Here is a 21555-nt window from a genome sequence, read left to right as displayed (position 1 = left end):
AACAGTGATGAAAAATCAAAAAGCGCATGGTTCATGAATTTGAACAAGATATAGCACAAAAAATTACACCGTAGGGGAGTCGAACCCCTGCCGCATCGAAAATCTCAAATGGCAACGATGCATGATACCGTTTCACCAACGGTGTCTTATGTTTTTATCTCTTACTTGAGATATATATATATATATACGTATTTGGCGTTGCATAATCTTAATATTTCATTTTTATAGTTTAAAGAATCCTGTACATTTACATGTCAAAATTTCTTTTATATTCAGATACCAAAACTTTGCGAGATGGCTGAAAATATTCTTGGCCTCCTGCTCATAACATCCTCCTCCGCTGGGCAACATGTCTTTCGCTACCCTCCCGACCCGGCATCTCCCAACATCCGCCTTGCTCAACCAATCTATCCGCCTGCAACCTTTACAGCTACAGAGACAGACATTGATTTTAGACATCCTCGAGCAGGAGGTGCAGGCTTTAGGCGACACACTCATGACGACCGATCTTCTAGTGCCTCTGTTCGTCGTTCATTATTTGGCCCCTCAACAAAAGGAAGTAGCAAGAACGAAAGAGACAAGAGGGGAAAGAAGAAGCCAGACGACCTTCGAGCGAGGTATATGAATCCTCGAGCACAAGGCGCTTTATCAGATTATGGCGAAGACAGTGAACATAACGATTCGTCAAGTTCTTCAGAAGAAGACGACAGTGACTTTGATTTTTTATGGAAAACTGGAGCATTATTCCATACAAATGAAGGCACTGGCCCGGCAAAGTCTGTTCAGATACAAGCAAGCAAAGATGATGAGCCAAAGCTTTCCGGTATGAGGTCGCTTGATCACTCGACCTTATTGGATACGTCAAGGCGGGGTTCATCGAGTACGACAACAGCTACCGTCGCTGGGGTAGAACGTACACATGATTATGCTGAAAAAGATGCAAAGAAGGCCATCAGAGCCCAGTATAATTATGCGTTGGGATGGTCTCTGGATGTTCTAGCAGATATGCTTACACCGCCAAGATCAGCGTGTAACCGACGTTTTGAGCTCAGCGTTGGCAATGTGGTCTTTCTAGGGCATCCAGTATGTGCTGGGCCAGACGGAAAGTGGGAAGCCCCTCCGGATGAAGATGAGCTAGAGGAGAGAGTCCCTTCAAGAGGAAGAAGAAGAATGAGAGACTCTGCAGCACCTCTTACGAGCCTTAATAAAGTAGACGAAGGTAAAGAGGCTTCTACGTCTGCCATAAATAAAAACAGCGACGTTCTCACTAAATGTGGCGATCACTCTGACGACTCTCATGACGACATACCGAATTTAACCATGTTTCATCTCGTTCTTATTATTGACAAGCCAGATCCTAAGCCTGGTCATGAATCACATGAGGAACATCATTCACAAACGCCGGGTATCTATGATGAAATTTACAGAGAAATTGCTTTCAAATGGACTGCAGCTGCTTATACTCTCCAATGCCAATCAAATTTGATTGCCAAAGAAACTTGGATGATTATAAAGTACAAAGAAAAGTGCTTGAATGAAGGTACGCCAAACTTTTCTTCGCTTCACAGGATAGATTTGATGGTTTTCAGGCGTGGGCATTATAGATTGTTGTCAATGGACTGCAGCTCACTGTCACGTTGAACGTACGCTCAGTTATCTCTACTTGCGTTTGCATAAATTTCGCAATCAACCGGTGAACGGTTTTCATTCTTACCTCCCGACAACAATCACAAATCACCTTGCTAACATTACTATCCATTCTGTTCTGTCGCCCAAGCCTATCAACACGGATGAAGCATGGGCTCATTGGGGCGAGATGGAGAACATGATGTCTGATTACAGTGATGAAGAAAGTGAAGATGATTGGGGAATGCCTTTAGTGGGCATCAGAAAATCTGAATTAACCGTGCGCCCCTGGCAGACACTACTTTTGCTAGAAACAGATGACTCTCAAAAACAGGATGCCATCAGCTTTGGTATCGCAGGTTTGCCTGCTGAAACTGAGGATTATGGCAATACAATTGATGGGGGTCAAAAATCGCCTTCGAAAAACTCAAAATCTCGAAGAGGATCAAGAACAACCAAATACACGAATGAAGATTGTGGGCAAGAAAATGATGAAATGGTCCTAATTAAAACTCTAATTGAGGCATGCGATGTGACAAAACCGTGAGTGACTTAATGACATCTTCCGCAACTCGGCTGATCTTGCGGGAGACTGTATGAAATAGCTCATCTTATCCGATACGATCTCGAGGGCGTTGTCATCCCTCTTGCTCGTGAGCTTGTACAAGATAAACGCGCGATTCTAATCGACGTTGTCAATACTCGTCTCCGTACAGTTGTCATGGCCACTACGGCTGATCAGCATAGTACTTCCTTTAGTCAATATACAGCTCGCTTTACACGAGACTTCCCCGAGCTACCGACGTTTCCAAGGTTCATCTCAGCCGTCTCCCTTGCTCCTGTTCCATTCAGAAAGATTATACCCAATCCGGAACCTGATCATGCCACGAGGCAATTATACATGTCTGCATTACTTTGGCTACTACGGCACGACCTTGTTGTACAGGTTCACACTAGAGCGAGGGTTTACGCTAAAAGAGAGATAAAGATAGAGGCTTGGAAGAGATTATGGTATAGGCGTCGGCAAAGATGGATAGAGGCTACAAAAGAACACGAGTCAGAAGTCAGAAGAGCGCCGAGCGGATCCGATCTTGTTACTTCGCGAGCGTCCGAGAGTTTTCCCAGCAGCACATTTGATGCCGCCCTCAGCATCAACAATAACCACAATATGTCTACTGTACCACCGCCAAATTTGGGCTCACATCTTGATCAAAATAGAAACGAAAATCAACTATGTCTTGATTATGATCCAGCCCTTGAGATGGATAGTGACGAGGAGTTTGATGGAATTAACGGAAATCAAAACTTCTCCCTAGAAGCAGAGCATCCTCACAAGAATGAGATCCCAAATTTTGAATCGACTTTCATTTACAAACCCGCAAGAGCGCAAAAAGAAGAAGCACGATGGCTTAGAGTCATTAGGGAAGGAGCTGATGAGCTGTGGGCGAGCAAATTTGATCTGTGAGTTGCGTATTCTTCCCCACTAGGGAGCTCAATAAACCGAAGCTAATTAACCATTGTGGTAGATGTGTACAGTATTTTGATGGAATGACAACTTTTGAAGAAATTATATACCGAACTGGATTACCAAGAAAAGAATTGGAAAAGATTCTACAGTTGTACAATGGAGATGTAAGCTTGTTTTTGCTCCCTCTGCCGAGCCCAAGACTAAAACTCTTTTAGGTTGTGACCTTTATTCACCCATAGTAGTATTACAATACATGACAGCATTGCAATCATCATCATGCATCTATTAATACATTATCGCGCCTTGTTGGCAAGGCGCTAGTCTCGTCAAACTCTGTCGACAACTTCTCTCTTTCTGTTGATCTCTCCATCAAGGAGCTTTTGGTCTTTTCCTCTTCTGGTAGTGCTGTAGAGGAGCCAGAAGTTTGTGTGCGTTTCATGGGCGTTGTGGAAGACGGGCGCGATGATTGGGGGGTAGTGTTTCGTGAAGGTGGAGGGGGTATATCAGTTTTTAACACCCGAGTAGCTTTTTTCTTGGGTTTAGGAGCTAGATCAGGATGAGCAAGAGCTATATGAGCCGAAAATACCATACCGTTGGGATTTTGGGACATATAAAACCGTCGCAGGAGCATGATGGCTTCCTCGCGGTAAAACCCTCCGACGGCGTTATAAGGCGGCTGGGAATTCAGTCGTTCTCTAGTTGCCATGGTCTTCAGATTTTGTCCCAAGACTCAAAACAACAAACTCACGAACTGTTGACTCCAATCACACTTCCACAACCCCCAAATCTGTCGTTTCCACAGCCATACACTACTCGACCTATTCCAACCTGTCTCAGTGCTGAAGCACACATTACACATGGTTCTACTGTTACGTAGAGTGTTATTGAGGATAGTGGTGCGGGATGAGCTGGAAGTAGATGATCAATTGCCTCCAGTTCGGCGTGGAGGGTCGCCTAAGTGTGCCATATCAGCGGCCAAGCGTATGTTTCCTTGACTGAACATCCACTGACATTCCTCCATTCGTTTGTCCTATTCCTTGCCCTAGCAATGGCTTGTCCATCCTTGACGAATACACAGCCAACTGGTACTTCATCATTTGAAAGCGCTTCTTCGGCCTTGAGCGCTCACCATTAGCTACCTTCATGAAAGCTGTGGAAAATTGACAGTAGCTTAGATACCTACCATATGTAATGCTTCTCTCATCCAAGCCAAATCTATTGGATCTTGTTCTTCTGGAGGAACGTATGTCTTTCGAGAGATGATGATTTGAGTAGTTTTCCTGCAAGAAAATGAGAAAACCTACTGCCATGTCTAGTGGTTATCAACAAGCCGAAATAAGTTTATAATTTTCTGTTGGAAATGCTTGATACAATATCATTACTTGAATTTTCAAAGAAAAGAAACGAAAAAAAAAAATCAAAATATTTGTTGACAAAATAAATGTCGGCGAACGCCGCTCTGTGTTTACTATTATAGTAAAGATAATATTGTTCTTTTCAAATAGTAAAAGATAACATGGAGTAATAACAGATTCAAGCATCATAGCTATGGTTGAATACAATCTGCCATATAGAGAAGGTAGAATCAACAAGGCTATAACATTCTTTGGATGCAGATGCCTGGAAGGTTTCAATGTTTTGCTATCCAATCTTCGACAATAAACGTTGAGAATGTTAGAAAAAGGCAATGGGACATAAATACAGGTAGAAGAACAAGCCCAGGGGTAGTCAAATAGGGGATGGATGAAGGATTGAATAGGATATTGAATACAATATGGCGAGTCGATTATAGATGTTTAAAAGCTGCAAGGCCATCAAAATTTGGCAAGTATTGGATCACACATAGAATACGGAGAATCATCCAAGCATTGCAAGCTCTGTAATCCATTCCGCTTTCTAGACGAGCATAACATGCGTTCAGTCCAACACGGTTGGGCGAACATGTCTCATAGTCTATACGCCATCTTGAAAGTCAGCCATGATGACTGGCAACATGCTGGAAATCATATGGAGGCATAGTTTTCGTGGCAAACACCCTTAAGATACTCTTTGAGATGTAGAGTTTCAACTGACTCATTTGACCATGGCTATGAGCAAGTGGATTTTTCAACGCTTATTCTTTGATGGTAGCTTCATTGATTCCAAGATTGAGTGGATTTGCCCTTCCAGAGGCTTCTTGGTTATCAAGCATTGAACCTATTAGGCTGTTATCTTAATATATTTCTTCTTTTGATGTGTCTTTGTCAGTATTAATATATATCAAGTATAAATACAACAACAAAATCAATGACAACTCTCTATCCACAATCTATTTTATTTTGACAAGTTATTTCAAAAACAAGTCGGCGAAGTCCGACAATTGGAGTTGTTTCCGACGGCTTTTAAAATCGATGATTCACACCATTCAAGCGTTTATTGACTTTTTCTTTTCTTTTCTGTCTTTCTTTGCTTTTCAATTGTTTTTTCTAGTGAAACTCATAACAAAGGCTTTTTTTGGAACTGTGAATTAACGTCCCTCATTTGGCCTCAGGAGAGTCCGCTGCAACCTTGGCTAGGCTCGGACGTTGCTGCTGTTGGTTTGATATCAATCTCGCATTACGAATTAAGTCATACAAGGCTTAATGCCGAGCTCTCTTGGGCTCAGCTCTTATGAGATGGAGGATCAGGAAGATGTTAGCTGGCAAGGAATAACAGCAATGCCTGTTGGCAAAGAAGAGCGACTACGACACCGACATGTCGGCAGAGGAAACCAGCATTTCGTGGACGAAGAAACTGATGTTTTTGAGAAAGGGCTAGACGGATCAGTTTTGAAACCTATAGAGACAGAACTGAGGACTCGTGAAGAAAAATCGAGCCCTCTTGTGAGTACATTAAAGTTGGATGATTTGCGGGATCAGCTTGAGATTGGCATCGAAAGAAAGTGAGAGGTTATCCTTGCAGACGGTGGAAATTTTCTTATTATAATATCAAGATTCGCTCCATTACACATTCCTCCCAACAGACGCTTGCAGACTGCAGCTGTTGCTCTATGGGCTCTTTTCTTGCCTATCAGCATCATATTCTTGCTCCTCCTACTGTGGGCTCTCGCCTTACACCTTGTGGGCTACAGACTGACAATCTAGACCAGCTCTTTCCCTCCCTTATGGGGTATCCTGATTCCTTATTTTATTTGGATATTTTTTGATACTGCTCCAACACATGGAGGCAGAGCTCAAGAATGGGCCAGGAGAGGCTTTATGTGGAAGTATTTTGCGAGTGAGTGATAAATGCAATCAACCTGGAAAGAATACTGAGGATCTTTCTGGAATAGATTACTATCCTTGCAGGTGAGATACGGAGACTGATTGGTTTGCTGAGAATGCTGACTCCAAACTTTCCATTATTCATCACATCGTAGTATTGTCAAGGCAGGTTGCATGGTGTTCATCAGCAAACAATGCTTATTTGTGAACTTAGGAAGCAGACCTTCCACCTGACAAGCCATACCTTTTCGGCTATCATCCTCATGGCATTATTGGCATGTGAGGCCATATACAATAGTCCAGTGGATCCAGAGGCTAAAGTTGGCTTAGGGGTGCATTCGCGACATTCGCAACAGAAGGCACTAATTTTTCAGAATACTTTCCGGGCATCAAACCTCATCTTATGACCCTTAACTCTAATTTCAGAATTCCTTTCTATCGTGAAATCCTCCTAATTCATGGTTGCGGCTCTGTTGCCAAAAAATCTTGTGCCAATGTCCTTTCTCAAGGACCCGGTACAGCAATTGCAATCGTAATCGGAGGCGCGACCGAAAGCTTGTCTGCTCATCCGGGTACAGCGGATCTGACTTTGAGGAAGAGATTTGGTTTTGTAAAGATGGCAATAAGGGAAGGGGCGGATTTAGTACCGGTGTTTTCGTTTGGAGAGAATGATGTAAGTCGTTGACGAGGATGGTTACGTGGCTGTGCTTATAATTGAGATGTAGATTTATGCTCAATTGTTGGTGCCCGTCATTACTCACATTGTTAATGCAAGCACTGATAAAGCATTGGCAGGGCAAATGCGAAAGGCTCAATGGTGTATAAAGTTCAAAAAAAATTTCAGAAAGTCTTTGGGTTTACATTACCCTTGTTTTACGGTCGAGGGTTAGTATTTTTTTTGTTCGTGATCCATTGAAACAATATACTGAGAGTCTTGTAGACTATTCAACTGTGAGAGTTACGTGTGACTTTGTCTATGAATTTCACTAATTGAGAGGTTCTTTGCAGATAATTATGGATTAATGGTAAGCACACTCAATTTTTATAGTCTGTCGTCCTAATATCTCTTAATTATAAAAAGCCTTTCCGTCACCCCATTGTCTCTGTTGGTGTGTATTAGATATCATATAAGCTCCCCAAGCGGCCCACTTATGTCTTTCATCTAGTTGGCAAGCCCATCCACGTTGAGCGTGACCCTCAGCCAAGTAATGAAAAAGTTCAAGAATTACAGTTAAAGTATATTGCAGAGCTTACCCGGTGAGCCTTAGTTCCTCCAAACAAACATCATTTGACTGATTACGAGGAAATTTTGCTTTAGCATCTGGGACAAGTACAAAGATTTGTACGCTCGAGGAAGAACTAAAGAACTGACTTTTGTGGAATGATGTTTCGGATCAATCTTATCCAGGATTCATTTGTTTTACCGTTGTTACAAACATACTCATTGTAAAGGTATAATGCATTTGAGATGTAATTGTGCTCCAATATCACTTTTTTCTTGACATTCCTATGCCTTGCTGATTTCAAACGTACCCTCCATAGGCCATCTCTATCAAATTGGTCCAATCCCATTCCCCAGGGCTTGTTCTGAATTTTGTCAACGCCTCCATCCGCTTTACCCTTTCCTTCAATTCCTTTTCTGTTTCCTTTTCGAGTGTGACGGCTGTACAATAGAATCTTTGCAATGCTAAAGCTAAGAGCTGAGCTTGTTGCTGAGAGAGAAGAAAGCCCGGATTGGACAGTGACCCAGGGTTGGATGTCGATGCGGGCGATATTTCACCACGCATAAATACAAGATCATGCGTATGTGCGAGATCAGGGTAGTGTGTGAGTATGAGGTATGGTTGAGCCCATTCTCCCGCCTTTTTGAATTCCTCGAGAGGCGTAAAAATGATGCAGCTAGTTTGAGGAAGAGATTTTGGCACGGCACTGGGTGACGGAGGACTAGAGGACGTATGTGTTGGTTGAAAGAGCCATTGGAGATAAAACATCTCATATTCGTCAGTCTTCATGTCACTTTGTTCTCGAACTGTATCTTTGTCCTCGAACATCTCAGACAGCTTAGGAAGCGGAACCACGAAGAATGGATTCTCCTTGGCTAAACTAAGCATTGATTCGTAGGTTGATATAGAGAGGGTAGCAGAAAGAAAAGAAGTTGAGAGGGTGGGGTGAGAGGTGTGATAGGTGTTCCATATTTGAGAGATGTCCGAGGGAGTATGAGGCGTCAAGTGAATGAGAGGAAGATTGATTATGGATGATAAAGGCTATCTCACGTTGAATGGTTAGTCATCGTATCATGAGATACACTACCAACCTTGATTCCTCGCGCACCTTCTTCCTTGATTTTTTGGCCCTTCGCATTCATCTCCCTATTCTTCATTCGCTTCTCTCTTTCTTCTGATATCCTTTTTCCAACTAAATCTTCCTTCTCTTCTTTCTCCTTCGTTTTTGCTTCCAAGACGTTCTCTCTATTCTTGTCCATCTTGGACAACACTTTAGCTTTGAGCTCTTCAAGATCAGTTAACCCTTCTTGCTTGGCTTTTTCTCTCAGTTTGTCCGCATACTTTTCTTCCATCAATTTCTTTTTTTGCTCCACCACTTCTCGTGGATGGATTTTGTCCTCAAGCTCGGTCAAGATGTTGCATCGAGGCGTTATAGTTGAAAAAGAGTGTAAAGGCGACAGAACCCGAGAAGCAGTTACTTGACGGAAAGTGGGCAAATGGGACAAGAGTCTGAGCGACATTTTGTATGGTTATTTTGCTTAATTATTTTGCTTAGTTTGTTTGTGTCTTGTGATATTCAATTATGATAAAGTATATTGGAACTGACAAATGTAAAAATGATTACTTGGTTATTTCTTGTACTCTCTTTCTTCCGAAATTTATGATGACGCTGGAACATTTAAAACAACGTCTGCCATTGTGGTAATGATTTTTCTTTTCACTAAACAGACTTTTCCTTTGCCTTTTGCGTCAACAAGTAGACTTTTATTCTAATAAAAAAATAGAGAGAATTATTTGTATAAATCATTTTTTGCAAGAGCACATAAAGAGCGATTCCATTGGCTATATGCAGACATTTCCCCAATTCTATTCCATAATTTCTCAAAGGTTTTTTAAAAAATTGACAAGAAGTCACAACACCAAATATTCCTCAATCGTCCTTGACCTAAGTATTAACTTGGTGGTAAGTAGTCTATCGTCGCGGATGAGATGAGAAGCAGAGTTTCAAACTCTCCATAACCAAATACGCCTAGAAGTCAGTATGTGTATACACATGAAAAAGGGAAAAATATATTGTTTTGCTATATTGCAAGTATAACATATGTCTTTCCATTGAATTTCATGCTTTTGATTAACAATGTTGTAATTTCATCTAGTGTCTCAAATGTAGGATTAGATTGGGAGCCCAAACATTGTATCTTCCCAATTACACAAAGTGTTTGGAACATTAGCTTTCAAACGATGCATAAGAAAGTTCAAGTGCCATTCCATTATTCCTGTGTAGTAAAGTCGATAAATGCAAGGAAACTTTGTAAGGATCCTCCAGAATGAGCCTATCTTGACCATATTGTCCTGTGCCTAAATCATGCAAGGTATATCATGTCTAAACTGTCAAGGTATGCCTTATGGTATTAACTTGGACTTTATAGTGTGTCCGCCTTTATTTTCCTCGGTGCTTGCGGCATGCTCATCGACTTTTTTCCTGAGAATTGCGTCTTTTCACTTCCCTTACCTCTTCAACTTTTCCATTGGTCCCAGATCTCTATAGTTTACAACATCTTTGTAGCCCTTTCTTTTTGTCTAACATTAACTTATTCTTCCGCCTTGTCACTTATATTTAAGCAGTAGAAGGCGGGAGAGTTTTGATAGTAGAGGAAGGCATGGTAGACGTAGAAGGGATGGAGAGTTGGTGGGCGAGAGAATTAGGAAGGGAAGTTTCAGCGTCTGTCAAGAGTTTACGAGCTTTTTCTCGAGTGGCATCTTTTATCCGTTCAAAGTCGAGGGTGTGGAGATTGCCTTTGGCCATCTTTATCTAATGTCAGCCAATGATCTGCTCATCCTAAAAATGAAACTCCACCTTCCAAACAACAAAGTCTTTATAATGCTCTTGATGCGTAACAGGGTTCCCTCGAAGACATAAATGTCGTAAAGCTATGAGGTCTGCAAGAGGTGAAAGGGCGGCAAGCGATGTAATGGCGTTGTTTGTGAGCACTACAACTGTCCGTCAGCCTCCTGATAAATTGATCAACTTGTCAGATCGTACCAAGAGTGACCAAGTTTGGGATCTTCACATAATATCAGCACTGCAACCAGACTTAGCGAAATAAGACACACATTATGGGGCAACGATGGACTAATGGATGTTATTTGGTTATTGGCAGCATGAATAGCCTGTAATCGAGAAGCTACACTTATTAGAAAATAGTCCAATTGTATATTAATTGCACATACATTGAGGAATGTTGCCGAGGACAGTTATTGAGTTGTCGGTGAGGTTCAAAGTGTCATATGTTCCTTGATGGGAAGCCAGGTTCTCAATAACAGGTATTTGCAGTCCTACATCCAATATTGTTAACATCCTCAGCATCCTATAGACGGCTAAGCATACCCCGTAGCTCCAGTTCTCTCTCTTGCAATGGATTCAGATGCTGCGAATGTTCAGTTTGTGAGTATAAAGCACAGCTTTAAACTAGTGACTAACAGATAACGCGTTGGAGACATACTGTAGGGAGTCATTCGATGCCTTGTAAGATAATAATGAACTTACCTCGTGTGTAAGTCTCATTTTGTATCCTTAAAACTATTGCGTTCAAACAGACTACTTCAGTCTATTCAAATGTATTGGCAGGTAAATAAGAATCAGTTGATTCACATTGAAGATTATGACAAGGGTCTTAAAGATACAGATGTCAGAGAATAAGTACTTCCGAAATGCCGTACATGTGGCAAAGTCCGAGCGCGCGTCTTTTCGCGCGTTTGTTCTCAAATCAACTTCTTGCTTGGATATTAATTTTATTCTTGTTCTTTTAAAACTTATCGTTCTCTGCTTCAGTCTTCATCACTCACAGCCAAAATGGACTCCTACTACGAACAAGATCATCACGATCAAGCAGACCAAGTTCAATACTCGCACGACGATTATCGCGAACAAGACAGACTCAATTCTCCTAACGGCGCCATTCCACCCAACGGCTATATCAATGGCAACGCTACCCCAGTATCGGAGTCTGCAGCTCAAGCGCCAGCAAGAAAGAAACTGTCCAGCTGGGTTGGATTCAGCAACTTGCCCAATCAAGTGCACAGACGGAGTGTCAAGTAAGTGTAGAAAGCAGATACTATGCTTGTCCATTTGCATGTAGGCATTCGCGACTCTTTCTTGGCTAACATTGACTGCTCTTAGACGAGGATTCCAGTTTGTCGCCATGGTTGTTGGTAAGTCTGTGATTCACGAGTCCACATATTAAATGGGTCTGTGCGCCGGGACCTCCCCGCTAACACCTCATTTCCTGGGCAGGCGAATCCGGCCTCGGTAAATCAACTCTGATCAACACTCTCTTTGAAACCAAGTTTTACCAGCCAAAGCAGATTCCCGAGCCTGGAACTGACCGAGGAAAGACTGTGAATATCGAGAGTATTTCGGCTGGTGAGTCCAGACATAGAGGGAGCTGGACTAAAGCTGATTGTGCTTTGCAGAGATTGAGGAGAACGGGGTTCGACTTAAACTTACCGTCGTTGATACTCCTGGATTTGGTGACTTTGTCAACAATGACGAAAGCTGGAAACCCATCGTCGATAACATTGAAGCCCGTTTTGACGCTTATCTTGAACAAGAAAACCGAGTCAATCGATCCAAGCTCATTGACAATCGTGTACATGCCTGTCTTTACTTTATCCAGCCTACTGGCCACTCTCTCAAGCCAATCGACATTGAATTCATGCGTCGGCTGCACACTAAAGTCAATTTGATCCCGGTCGTTGCAAAGGCTGACACCATGACGGAGGAGGAAGTCGTCTTGTTCAAGCAGAGGGTAGGTGATCTCAAACAAGGGCCGTCTGGATCATTAATGACATTTCTACTCAGATTCTGGCCGATATCGCCCATCACGGTATCCAGATTTTCCAGCCTTTCCAGTATGAGAACGAAGATGAAGAGACTATTCAGGAGAACGAGGAAATTATTGTGCGCTCACTTCATTGGTACTGGAACCGTCGCTAATACACCAAAAAGAGCAAAGTTCCTTTTGCTGTTGTTGGCTCTGACACTCTTGTCAACACACCTTCTGGCCAACAAGTCCGGGGCCGTGCCTATCCTTGGGGTGTCATTGAAGTTGACAATGAAGAGCATTGTGATTTTGTCAAACTGCGTCAAATGCTCGTTAGGACGCATATGGAGGAATTGAGGGAGCACACAAATGACGTGCTGTACGAGAATTACCGGACCGAAAAGCTGATGGCCATGGGTGTGAAGCAGGATGAAACTGTCTTCAGGGAGACCAAGTAAGCCTTGTCTATGGCAAACAGTCCTTTCCTGATACTTTGCTAGCCCTTCCGCCAAACAAGCTGAAGAGCGCGCTCTCCATGAAGCTAAGCTTGCCAAGATGGAAGCTGAAATGAAAATCGTCTTTCAGCAAAAAGTCCAAGAGAAAGAGGCCAAGCTGAAGCAAAGTGAAGAGGAACTCTATGCCAGGCATAGGGAAATGAAGGAGGCGTTGGAAAAACAAAGGCAAGAATTGGAGGACAAGAAAAGAAGAATCGAAAGTGGAAGGCCGTTGACGCCTGAGAAGGGGTCTGTAAGTGTACATTAAATCTCTTTATACAGTATAGATGTGGGGGCTCATCTTCGGGTAACAGAAAAAGCGTTTTGGCCTTGGCAAATAATGGGTATCAAGCGTTACTTGAATCGCTTTCTCCCTCTCTAAATAATGCCATCTCTTACGCCTGATTAACGATCTTGCTCACGCACACCAAATGTCTATAACGTCTCTCTTCTCTAATCGTAATTTCGCCTACAGCAGGAAAGTGCTTCTTTCCCTTGTTGCTTTTCAGTTCCTCAAATCCTATATACCTCTTGATCGCATTCAACTTTATCCTCATCTGTTTATTCCCATTTTATGTCTTCATCTTATCATATCCCCTATACCAAGGGGTTTTTCCTGTAGAGAGGGACTTTGTGATTATGGTTGCATGCAGGGCTTTTCGTTATTGTGCCTCGAATACTTGATTCTCTTACCTCATGATTTGTTGTGATTGCTAATGCTCTAAATGCTAACAATTTTTATTTATACTGAATGTGATCAGGGATAAATTAGTGTCAACATCCAACAGGGCCGCTCTCAGCAATTATTTGCGAAACAAGTCAAAAACCTCTTCTCTCAAACCTAGTCAAACTACGAAGAGAAAAGAGGTAAGGGAAAGAGTATATGTGGGGACATAAAGGTGAGTTCATCTCTTACACTGTTCAAATAGACATATAAGGTGATGCTCTCTCCTTCTGACGAATAGTGGATGAACACCTTTCAGGTTTCCTTTCTGCCATTTTCTCCAGCTCACCCGGTGGTCTGGCTTGGCGCAAGTTATAATGAAAGGATAGGGGAATTTTATGTCAGATTAAATTTGCGAGTTAGGTGTCTTTTATGGAGGTATGCAAAAATTCTATCTCACCGAGACTGCGTTTCTTTTTTGTTTCTCTTGTCTATCTTGCTAACTGTTGGTGGTTATTGGCGCAGAGCGCAGCTTCTACATCGACGTCTACTCATCTCTTCAACCTAACTGTGGCAGGACCATCAGGCATTTTTGGATCTCCCGCTTTCTCAAGGTATCTTGAGATACTTGGTCTCTTATCAATCAACCAAAACCAACAATTCTCTCAGGAAGAGACTACCACACCTTGAAAGGACTATTATTACAAGTTGAAGAATAAATCAGACAAATTCTCTCAACCTAAACCGGCCTTTTTCGTTCAAGAATAAGTTGAACCAGACAAGGCAGAAAGCACCTCTATGGGTCTACCTTGAATCCACCCCTGCACACATTCTTCACCCTCTATCTCTATCCTCTCCGCCTTTATACACCTGACAGCCAATGCATTCTTCAAGTTTCGCGCTATGGCTTTTGCCACTCTTTGCGCTGCCTTCTCTGGCCTCTAGGACGATAACGGTCAACAACAAATGCTCTTCTCCTTTGTACATCGCCGTGGCTGGCCAAGGCGGATCTATTACCAAAGTTGGAGGGGGTTCACAACCTGCCGGCTGGTTACAAAAGCCGGGAGAGTTTTCTTTTGGGGTCCCAGAGGGATGGCATGATGCGAGGGTTTGGGCAAGAACAGGATGTGAGGAGACGGGAAACTCTTTGAAATGTGTGATTGGTGGGTGTCCAGGGGAGGATACAGTCGAATGGTGGGCTTTCCATGCTGTGTCTTTTTCTCTTCACTCGAAAACTAATGAGCAACAGCTCTGGAACGAAGTTTGGTACAGCAGGAGCAACTTTGGCAGAATTTACTCTTGACCGTAATAATATGGACGCATACGACGTTTCCATAGTGGATGGATACAACCTTCCAATGGAAATTACTGCCTCTGATACGAAATGTCCCAAGGGGAGCTGTGGAGTTGAAACTGATATCCTTGGTGCTTGTGATCCAAGTCTAGTATTCCCCCAAAATAAAGACAAGATATGTGGGTGTTTGGATTTGTTTTCAGGACTCAACTGACAGGATGGAACTATAGATAGCTGTAATTCTGCTTGCGGAAATCTTGTTCAGTTTCGCAAGTTTCTTGTCTGTTGTCCTTGATAGTTGTACTGACAGTTGGGGCTCAGAACATGGGAGCAGCACAGATTTGATGAGTGCAGATCCAAATGACTCTCCAGTATGTTGTAGAAAAGGAAGTGTAACTGTGCCCCATACGGATTGTCCCAATACATATATTCGTGAGTTTTAAGATCTGTCCACAATACATTACTGATAATGTTGGATAGCCTTCTACAAAGTTATGAAACAGATGTGCCGTGACGCCTATGTCTATTCTGACGAGTGAGCGTCTACGATCCATGGCTAGACAACATGCAACATCTGACAAAACATAGCGATATGTATCAAGACGCAGTTTTTGCTTGCAGTAACAGTGGTAAACCTACTGTAAGTTTTTCATAACATCACTCGGTGGGTCTTGCTGATAGTATTCCCAGTACACTGTCACATTCTGTCCCAATGGTGACGGGCTTGGTCTGAACCCTCCTCCAATCTCCAAAGCTGTCAAATTAGATCGTGAACCGGGAGATAACAAGGGCAACTTGCAGAAGGGACCAGATCAAGTTGCACTTTGGGCTGGAGTTAAAGGAACTCCAATAGGGAATACAGGCGGTGAATCCAAGAAAGCCACCCAAGTTCCCACTGTGGTCAATAGTGATGAACATCAAACTACGAAGAGCACAAACACTCAAAGCACGCCGACTGGAAATGTTAATGCAGTTGTAGTCACCAGCACGGTCACTCAAAAAGACGATTCAACAAAGTCATATACCTCTGGCAGTAATGTGTATGTCGAAGTAACAGTTGTTGAAACAGTAACCGTTAAGAGAGATATCCAAGACAGGAGACTTGGTTGTTTGAGGGGTAAGAGATGGGTTGGGAAGAGAGAAATGGACTGTTGATTCATCACTCAATGTCGTTTGTAACAAGAAATACGTGTAGCTGTATGAGTTGTATGAGATGATCATGTAATGAGTAGACACTCACTGAAATGTTACCATCGATAACAAGGACAAAAGGAAGCACATCGTTTCTCATAGTTACCCACCATACTCAATAGGTATTATGCGAGACGGTCTCAAGTCGTTTAGAAGATGCTATAACCGAACAGTTGGAAAAGGCATCGTGTATCATAGTGAATGATTATGCATAAACTGAAATCCATCAACGCCGTCTACTGCGCCTCTCCCGACGACTGCTTTCATCTCTTCTTGACCTCTTTCTTCTCTTTCGTCCTCTTTTTTCCCTTCTTTCCCTTCTTTCTCTTCTTTCTCTTCTTTCCCTTCTTTTCCCTTCGGGATGCCGTCTTTCGTGGTCATCAGAACGATCACCAAAAATCATACGCGTCAAGCGATGATCTCTCATACGATCACTTTTGGACCTATTGCGTCTCTTTATTGAATCTTCCGTGTCGCTCTCTTCTTCTGACTCATCCTGTTGAACCATTGTTTCGCCGTCTTTTTCAAGGTCTTTCCAATACTTCAGACGCTGTCTTTGGCGTTTCAAGTGGAGATACAGAACCGGCACTCCCGATATCATAGATGTAAATACCAATAAGAGAGACGATACACCTGTGATTACAGAAGCAAGGCTAGACACAAGCATGAGATTTTGTTAGTATGAAAACTTAAAGTTTGGTGCTTTGAAAAGTACTTACCCCGCATCAATATCATATTTGGGGACTTTGGATGACACATTACTTTGCAAACAACGATCTACGATCCACTTTCGCGACAAGATTGGTGAGCAGCGACAAGGAATGTTGAGGTAAACTCACTGAGATAAAACATAGTAAACTTGCAAATAGAAGGATTCCATATTCTGGCCAACCACCTTGAACCTACAAGTAGCATAATAAGCATCTATTATGCTTGTTACATAATGACTCAGGGGTGAAGTAACTTGCCTGTTTACGCTTTAGCGTTCGCCAGGTAAACAGCGCTACAGGGATGGCTGCTACCATTACTGCCAACATTGCTTTAAGAAATATGTATATCAGATCTTAACTTTACAAGCTGACACAGATCCCACTCACCAAAACCGTGTACGATCAGAGCATGAGTCAGGATAGAGTTAAATGTACCATTTGTCAAATTCCCTGATAAGATGTTCATGAGATCTTTCATATTAAACCACATGCTTTGGGAAGAACATCGTATACTAGTAGACAGGCAACCAGCATCAATACGGTCTGACTGTAGAAAAATTGGACCGAGTCTGGACTCACTCTCCATCAATAGTAGGCTTCACACACCATCCCCACATGTTAATTGTAACCTGGCCTCCTTCGTCGTTGCCACCAGAGTCTCGGACACTTATGCCTCCTTGAGCTGGAGGGACGCGTTTCATAGTAACGGCTGCTCTTTTAGTGTTGTTTTTTGATTGACCAGTAATAGCCCCGGCAGCATCATAGATTCGACCAAACTCGCCATTGGGCACCGAGATCTTGACAACACTCCAATTTGCCCTCCAAGATGGTGCTGAGCAAGTCAGGAGGTATAGTAAGCAGCCAGTAGTGAGTAATGGTAATATCACGGCTAGTCTCCAGGGTATAAGAATTTTCGGAGAGTATTGTCGATCGAGAGCTGTATAGAGCCCCTCGTTTAAATCATCTTGTGTTGTTGCTGGCTTTTGTGAAGAATCGGATTGTGTTTTGATAGTCTCTACCTTTTCATCATCAAGCATCTTCCAGCTATCTTTTCGTGGGTCTTTGGCCGATTTTGAAAACAAGCCACCCACTAAACCAACCATAGCTACTCAGGTTGTTCAAAACACAGGCCTGCTAATGTCAGTGTCTGACGCAGTCTGAATGTTGATGAGATGTTAAACCAATGTCAGCTTGACATTATCATGGTTATCTTTTGCTGCCTCTTTTGGTCAACTTGTTTTAACTGTGGAAGAGTGAAAGGATACTTGTGAGCTGTCACATTAGCGGAGGAGCATACACAAAGGACCGATAAAGCAACCATCCCATGAGTGTTTGCAGCTTTGAGGGCTGTTGCATGAATTTTACCTTGTACCACAACAGAATGATTTCTGATCCAACTATTCTGGTTGACCGCCCCCTCCGGCACTAGCTTCCATCCCAGCACCTCCGCCACTTGTAATTGGCCGGGCATGTTCCACTACAAGTTTTGGCCCTTGGTACATCCTGTTCACTTCTGATGCTCTTCTGATTACCTCAAGTTGAGCCTTGCGATCCTCGTAAAACTGAGCAAGCTGAACAGGATCAGGTGGATTGACAGGCGCTGAGCCCGCGGGAGGGTTTATAGAGGCAAGAACAGGTTTAAACACCTCATCTGTTCTGCGAAGGAAATACTTTTTAAAGTTATAAGACGAGAATTGCTGGGATGCAGACACTGTCGCTCTGTAAAGACTCTGGATTTGTTGTACAGTGGGCGCTGGTGGCATACTGTACTTGATCAGCTCTGAATCTCAAGATGAAATATATAAACAGCCTACCTTGAAATGTAGAAATAAAAAGAAATACAAATTTAAATACAATTCTAATTCATTTACACTTGAAAAGTAGTGAATGTAATTAAACTGGAAAGAAGCATCATTTATGATTTGGTGATGTCATCATTTATCCAAGTTTCCATTAATAACTTATGTGACTTTTTGACTTTTTTTGAATTCACATCCAGCTTTGTAAATAGAATTCTTTTCACAGCTCTTTTTTTTTACTGACTTTGTTTTTTTAGGCTGGAAAGGATATCGAAAATGAGGGGCACACACAAAGCTCTTTTGTTACTTGTATTCCTCAGCTCAGAGGTATTGGCTCGACCTTATGAAGTGGGAGGATTGCAGAAAGAGTTTTTCAAGAGGCAATACCAAGGCCATAATGAAGGAGGTACGCTATAGAGCAGGATGTAGAAGGTCAGTCGCTAACATCAAGATCGTAGAAAGCAAGCCAGTCTCAGCACCAGGCAGCTCTTTAGACTTGGAGTGAGTACAAAAGAATACTTTGATGTGATCGAGTGTATTGTACATGAACGCCAAGAGAGAAACGTACTGACTTGGATATTGTCTCTGTTGCTTGTGTTGGGTACTGGATTTTTTTTTGATGCCTTGGTAAGATCAAGCACATGCGAACAGTTTGAAACATATTAATGAGGTGTAGGCCAATTTAATCGCTTGTTGGACTGCCTGCCATGGTTTGTATATTGAATCGACTATGGTTGTGTTTTTGACGTGACAATGCCGTTAAAATGGTCATTTGTATCCATATTTGTCGGAACTTTGATCTTCATGGTTGTTTGCTATCGAATAGAACTGGGAGTTTATCGTTGAGTGAACCAAATTCAGCGATGCCCGGAATAGCTGACAGCTCCATCACTGAACCAACTGAACCATTCACGACCCTTCTTCTGCGCTCAATGCACCTTCAACATCTACTTCCACGCTTTCCCCTACTGTAATTACATCTACTTCATTGCCAACATCGAGCAGTGCCTCCAGCTCGGGCCCAGCGAGCTCAAATTCAGTACCTAGCTCCGCTGAATCAGCAATTCCAATTTCAACTAGCTCTTCTGTTGTTTCAAAATCCGTTAGTTCTCAGATTACATCAATGGAAAGCTCAGAAATGCCCTCATCTATTGCGACTAGTAATCCTTCTGCTTCGTCGATAAGTAAAGCTGAATCTTCCATGACGGGGTCAGCCTCTGTTTCAGCATCGTCAATAGGCAGAGTATCTGTATCAACTTCGGGCGGCGCCACTGTTTCAACTCCAGGGAGCTCTGCTGGACCTTCATTATCAGGTTCGATTTTTTTTTCAAGTATTGGACTACCATCTAACTCTGTTTCTGTCTTGCTATCCGGCTCTTTGCCATTGTTGATGCCTGTTGCATCGTCTGCGCCTTCTTTTTGCTCATCGCTTATGGTGAAAACATCAACAGCTTCTTACGTTACATCTTCCAAACCATCAGCCACCTCAGACGGTCCTTTAATCGTTACGGCTACCAACGTTTATACAACATCTTTTACGTCTACAGATTCTGCAGGCTCTACAACAACTGGCCAAGCCGTGAATTCTGTCGTTATTGTCGTCACTGCCAATGATGGGTCCGCTACTACGCCTACTTTGTCACAAGATTCCGATGGTGAGTTCTGGTTTTTACTCTAGTCAAAGTGTATAGCTTAAACATCAACAGCCGTAATCGTCACTTTGACTGCCACAAACCCCGATGCTTCAACAGGGAGTGATGGAGGGATTGTGATTGTCTACTTAACACAGACCAATTCTGCGACTGATTCATTAGGCAGCCCAACAAACGTGGTTGAAGTAAGTTTTTCTCTGCTGAAAATCGAGGATATGCAAGTTCACCTACTGAGTAGACGGTTACGCAACATGTCCACCTTACTGTTGAACCTGGCATTACATACACTGCATACTCTACCGCAGGTGGAGGCTCTCTTCAATCCGCAAGCTCTGCCCAGCTGTCTTCCAGCCAAAACATTGGAACTTTGATGACCATCGGCATCAGCGTGCTTTCAGTCGCTGTGACCACATTTCATCTACTATCGTTGCCCACCAGCATGTCTTTATGAAAAGTATTAAACGTCTTTTGCATCAGCTAAAGACGATCTAACGAACACCTTAACGAAAATAATTTAGAAGTTGTTTTGATTTTAACAGGTCCTGTCAAATCTATACCATCTGCTGTTCTGTATCAAAAACATCAAGCGTCCTCCCTTATCAATCGTATACACATCATGCATCTATGTCTCTACAATCTGCCATTGTACGTTTATTTGTGCACGATCCGTATGACCACCAATCTCTTAGCTAACATCTTGCCTCTACTCACCTATGATGTTCTCTACTTTTGACGCTCTTTTGATAAAGTTTGAATATCCCATAGTCAAGTCTTTGTCTAGGACCTGTAGAACTTGTTAGCGGTGCCATCATGGAATTATCTATACTGCAAATATGATTACCCGAATACTAAAAGCCCTGCCGATATAGGAAAGAGACCTAATGACATTGTGCCATTTTCTACTCTGGCAAGACAGAACTCAACTACATAAAGAACAACCAAGAAGTTATGACTATTTTCATCTGCCGTGCGTTACGAGGTATGCCATGGTCTATACAGTATCATCAACAAGTCACAGCGCCTTTCTGACAAAGTTTCCACCACGCGCTTGAATCTAATGATTAGCGATAAGAGTCTTAGATAGAAACATTAGATCGCCGATATTTTAAATAAAGTGAGATGGCATTCTTGTATCTGGTCGCATCCAGAAACCAGTCTTGCTTAGTTAATGCGATCTTGATGAATAAGTTCTATATCTAATGAGTATTTCCCATTACGAAGTAGGACAATGGTCAGCTTTTTCCTTGGGATTTAGAATCTTCTCTCAAAGGTCGCTAATTGGAGAAAAGTCCCAAGCATTGTCGATGAAAAGCACTTGCAAAGAACCAACACATTGTCATACAATGAAAATAAAGATGCGTAAGAAGAT

The 21555-nt window shown here is 42.5% G+C and overlaps 10 protein-coding genes and 1 non-coding gene across 11 annotated transcripts; 5 read left to right on the top strand and 6 right to left on the bottom strand.

Moving 5' to 3' along the window:
* Positions 1 to 64: 64 nt before the first annotated feature.
* Positions 65 to 145, bottom strand: L203_103212. Its single transcript has one exon. It is a non-coding gene; the product is annotated as a tRNA-Gly (tRNA).
* Positions 146 to 294: 149 nt separating this feature from the next.
* On the top strand, positions 295 to 3333 carry L203_103211 (uncharacterized protein; the record flags this gene model as incomplete). The annotated part of the gene is made up of 5 exons (XM_066212616.1): positions 295 to 1540; positions 1590 to 2169; positions 2218 to 3087; positions 3153 to 3258; positions 3310 to 3333. The coding sequence occupies 5 exons, from the start codon at positions 295 to 297 to the stop codon at positions 3331 to 3333; spliced, it is 2826 nt and encodes a 941-aa protein (XP_066068713.1).
* A 35-nt stretch (positions 3334 to 3368) lies between these two features.
* On the bottom strand, positions 3369 to 4404 carry L203_103210 (uncharacterized protein; the record flags this gene model as incomplete). Its single annotated transcript, XM_066212615.1, has 6 exons — positions 3369 to 3640; positions 3686 to 3789; positions 3843 to 4048; positions 4106 to 4210; positions 4278 to 4343; positions 4399 to 4404. The coding sequence occupies 6 exons, from the start codon at positions 4402 to 4404 to the stop codon at positions 3369 to 3371; spliced, it is 759 nt and encodes a 252-aa protein (XP_066068712.1).
* Positions 4405 to 5715: 1311 nt separating this feature from the next.
* Positions 5716 to 7721, top strand: L203_103209 (uncharacterized protein; the record flags this gene model as incomplete). The annotated part of the gene is made up of 14 exons (XM_066212614.1): positions 5716 to 6014; positions 6066 to 6170; positions 6222 to 6349; positions 6405 to 6420; positions 6492 to 6505; positions 6558 to 6615; positions 6667 to 7009; positions 7062 to 7075; positions 7132 to 7221; positions 7277 to 7287; positions 7345 to 7361; positions 7418 to 7445; positions 7503 to 7593; positions 7655 to 7721. 14 exons carry the CDS (start codon positions 5716 to 5718, stop codon positions 7719 to 7721), a joined length of 1281 nt encoding a protein of 426 aa, XP_066068711.1.
* A 138-nt stretch (positions 7722 to 7859) lies between these two features.
* On the bottom strand, positions 7860 to 9079 carry L203_103208 (uncharacterized protein; the record flags this gene model as incomplete). The annotated part of the gene is made up of 2 exons (XM_066212613.1): positions 7860 to 8600; positions 8651 to 9079. 2 exons carry the CDS (start codon positions 9077 to 9079, stop codon positions 7860 to 7862), a joined length of 1170 nt encoding a protein of 389 aa, XP_066068710.1.
* A 1097-nt stretch (positions 9080 to 10176) lies between these two features.
* On the bottom strand, positions 10177 to 11124 carry L203_103207 (uncharacterized protein; the record flags this gene model as incomplete). The annotated part of the gene is made up of 8 exons (XM_066212612.1): positions 10177 to 10365; positions 10417 to 10550; positions 10603 to 10624; positions 10674 to 10744; positions 10791 to 10895; positions 10948 to 10987; positions 11041 to 11061; positions 11107 to 11124. The coding sequence occupies 8 exons, from the start codon at positions 11122 to 11124 to the stop codon at positions 10177 to 10179; spliced, it is 600 nt and encodes a 199-aa protein (XP_066068709.1).
* A 288-nt stretch (positions 11125 to 11412) lies between these two features.
* On the top strand, positions 11413 to 13217 carry L203_103206 (uncharacterized protein; the record flags this gene model as incomplete). Its single annotated transcript, XM_066212611.1, has 8 exons — positions 11413 to 11654; positions 11740 to 11771; positions 11854 to 11982; positions 12033 to 12367; positions 12421 to 12519; positions 12568 to 12836; positions 12883 to 13129; positions 13191 to 13217. 8 exons carry the CDS (start codon positions 11413 to 11415, stop codon positions 13215 to 13217), a joined length of 1380 nt encoding a protein of 459 aa, XP_066068708.1.
* Positions 13218 to 14420: 1203 nt separating this feature from the next.
* L203_103205 (uncharacterized protein) lies at positions 14421 to 15989 on the top strand (the record flags this gene model as incomplete). The annotated part of the gene is made up of 7 exons (XM_066212610.1): positions 14421 to 14734; positions 14790 to 15013; positions 15065 to 15103; positions 15156 to 15266; positions 15315 to 15369; positions 15423 to 15474; positions 15525 to 15989. The coding sequence occupies 7 exons, from the start codon at positions 14421 to 14423 to the stop codon at positions 15987 to 15989; spliced, it is 1260 nt and encodes a 419-aa protein (XP_066068707.1).
* A 228-nt stretch (positions 15990 to 16217) lies between these two features.
* On the bottom strand, positions 16218 to 17838 carry L203_103204 (uncharacterized protein; the record flags this gene model as incomplete). Its single annotated transcript, XM_066212609.1, has 7 exons — positions 16218 to 16393; positions 16461 to 16678; positions 16745 to 16812; positions 16865 to 16927; positions 16994 to 17064; positions 17123 to 17247; positions 17315 to 17838. The coding sequence occupies 7 exons, from the start codon at positions 17836 to 17838 to the stop codon at positions 16218 to 16220; spliced, it is 1245 nt and encodes a 414-aa protein (XP_066068706.1).
* Positions 17839 to 18132: 294 nt separating this feature from the next.
* On the bottom strand, positions 18133 to 18498 carry L203_103203 (uncharacterized protein; the record flags this gene model as incomplete). Its single annotated transcript, XM_066212608.1, has 1 exon — positions 18133 to 18498. The coding sequence occupies one exon, from the start codon at positions 18496 to 18498 to the stop codon at positions 18133 to 18135; it is 366 nt and encodes a 121-aa protein (XP_066068705.1).
* Positions 18499 to 18810: 312 nt separating this feature from the next.
* Positions 18811 to 20637, top strand: L203_103202 (uncharacterized protein; the record flags this gene model as incomplete). Its single annotated transcript, XM_066212607.1, has 7 exons — positions 18811 to 18940; positions 18993 to 19035; positions 19361 to 19375; positions 19540 to 19847; positions 19986 to 20189; positions 20241 to 20371; positions 20425 to 20637. 7 exons carry the CDS (start codon positions 18811 to 18813, stop codon positions 20635 to 20637), a joined length of 1044 nt encoding a protein of 347 aa, XP_066068704.1.
* Positions 20638 to 21555: the final 918 nt, after the last annotated feature.

The sequence above is a fragment of the Cryptococcus depauperatus genome, chromosome 3 (genome assembly GCF_001720195.1).
Source record: "Cryptococcus depauperatus CBS 7841 chromosome 3, complete sequence".
Lineage (NCBI taxonomy): Eukaryota > Fungi > Basidiomycota > Tremellomycetes > Tremellales > Cryptococcaceae > Cryptococcus > Cryptococcus depauperatus.
Note: the sequence above shows the minus strand (reverse complement) of the source record. Positions and strands in the feature narration are given on the sequence as shown.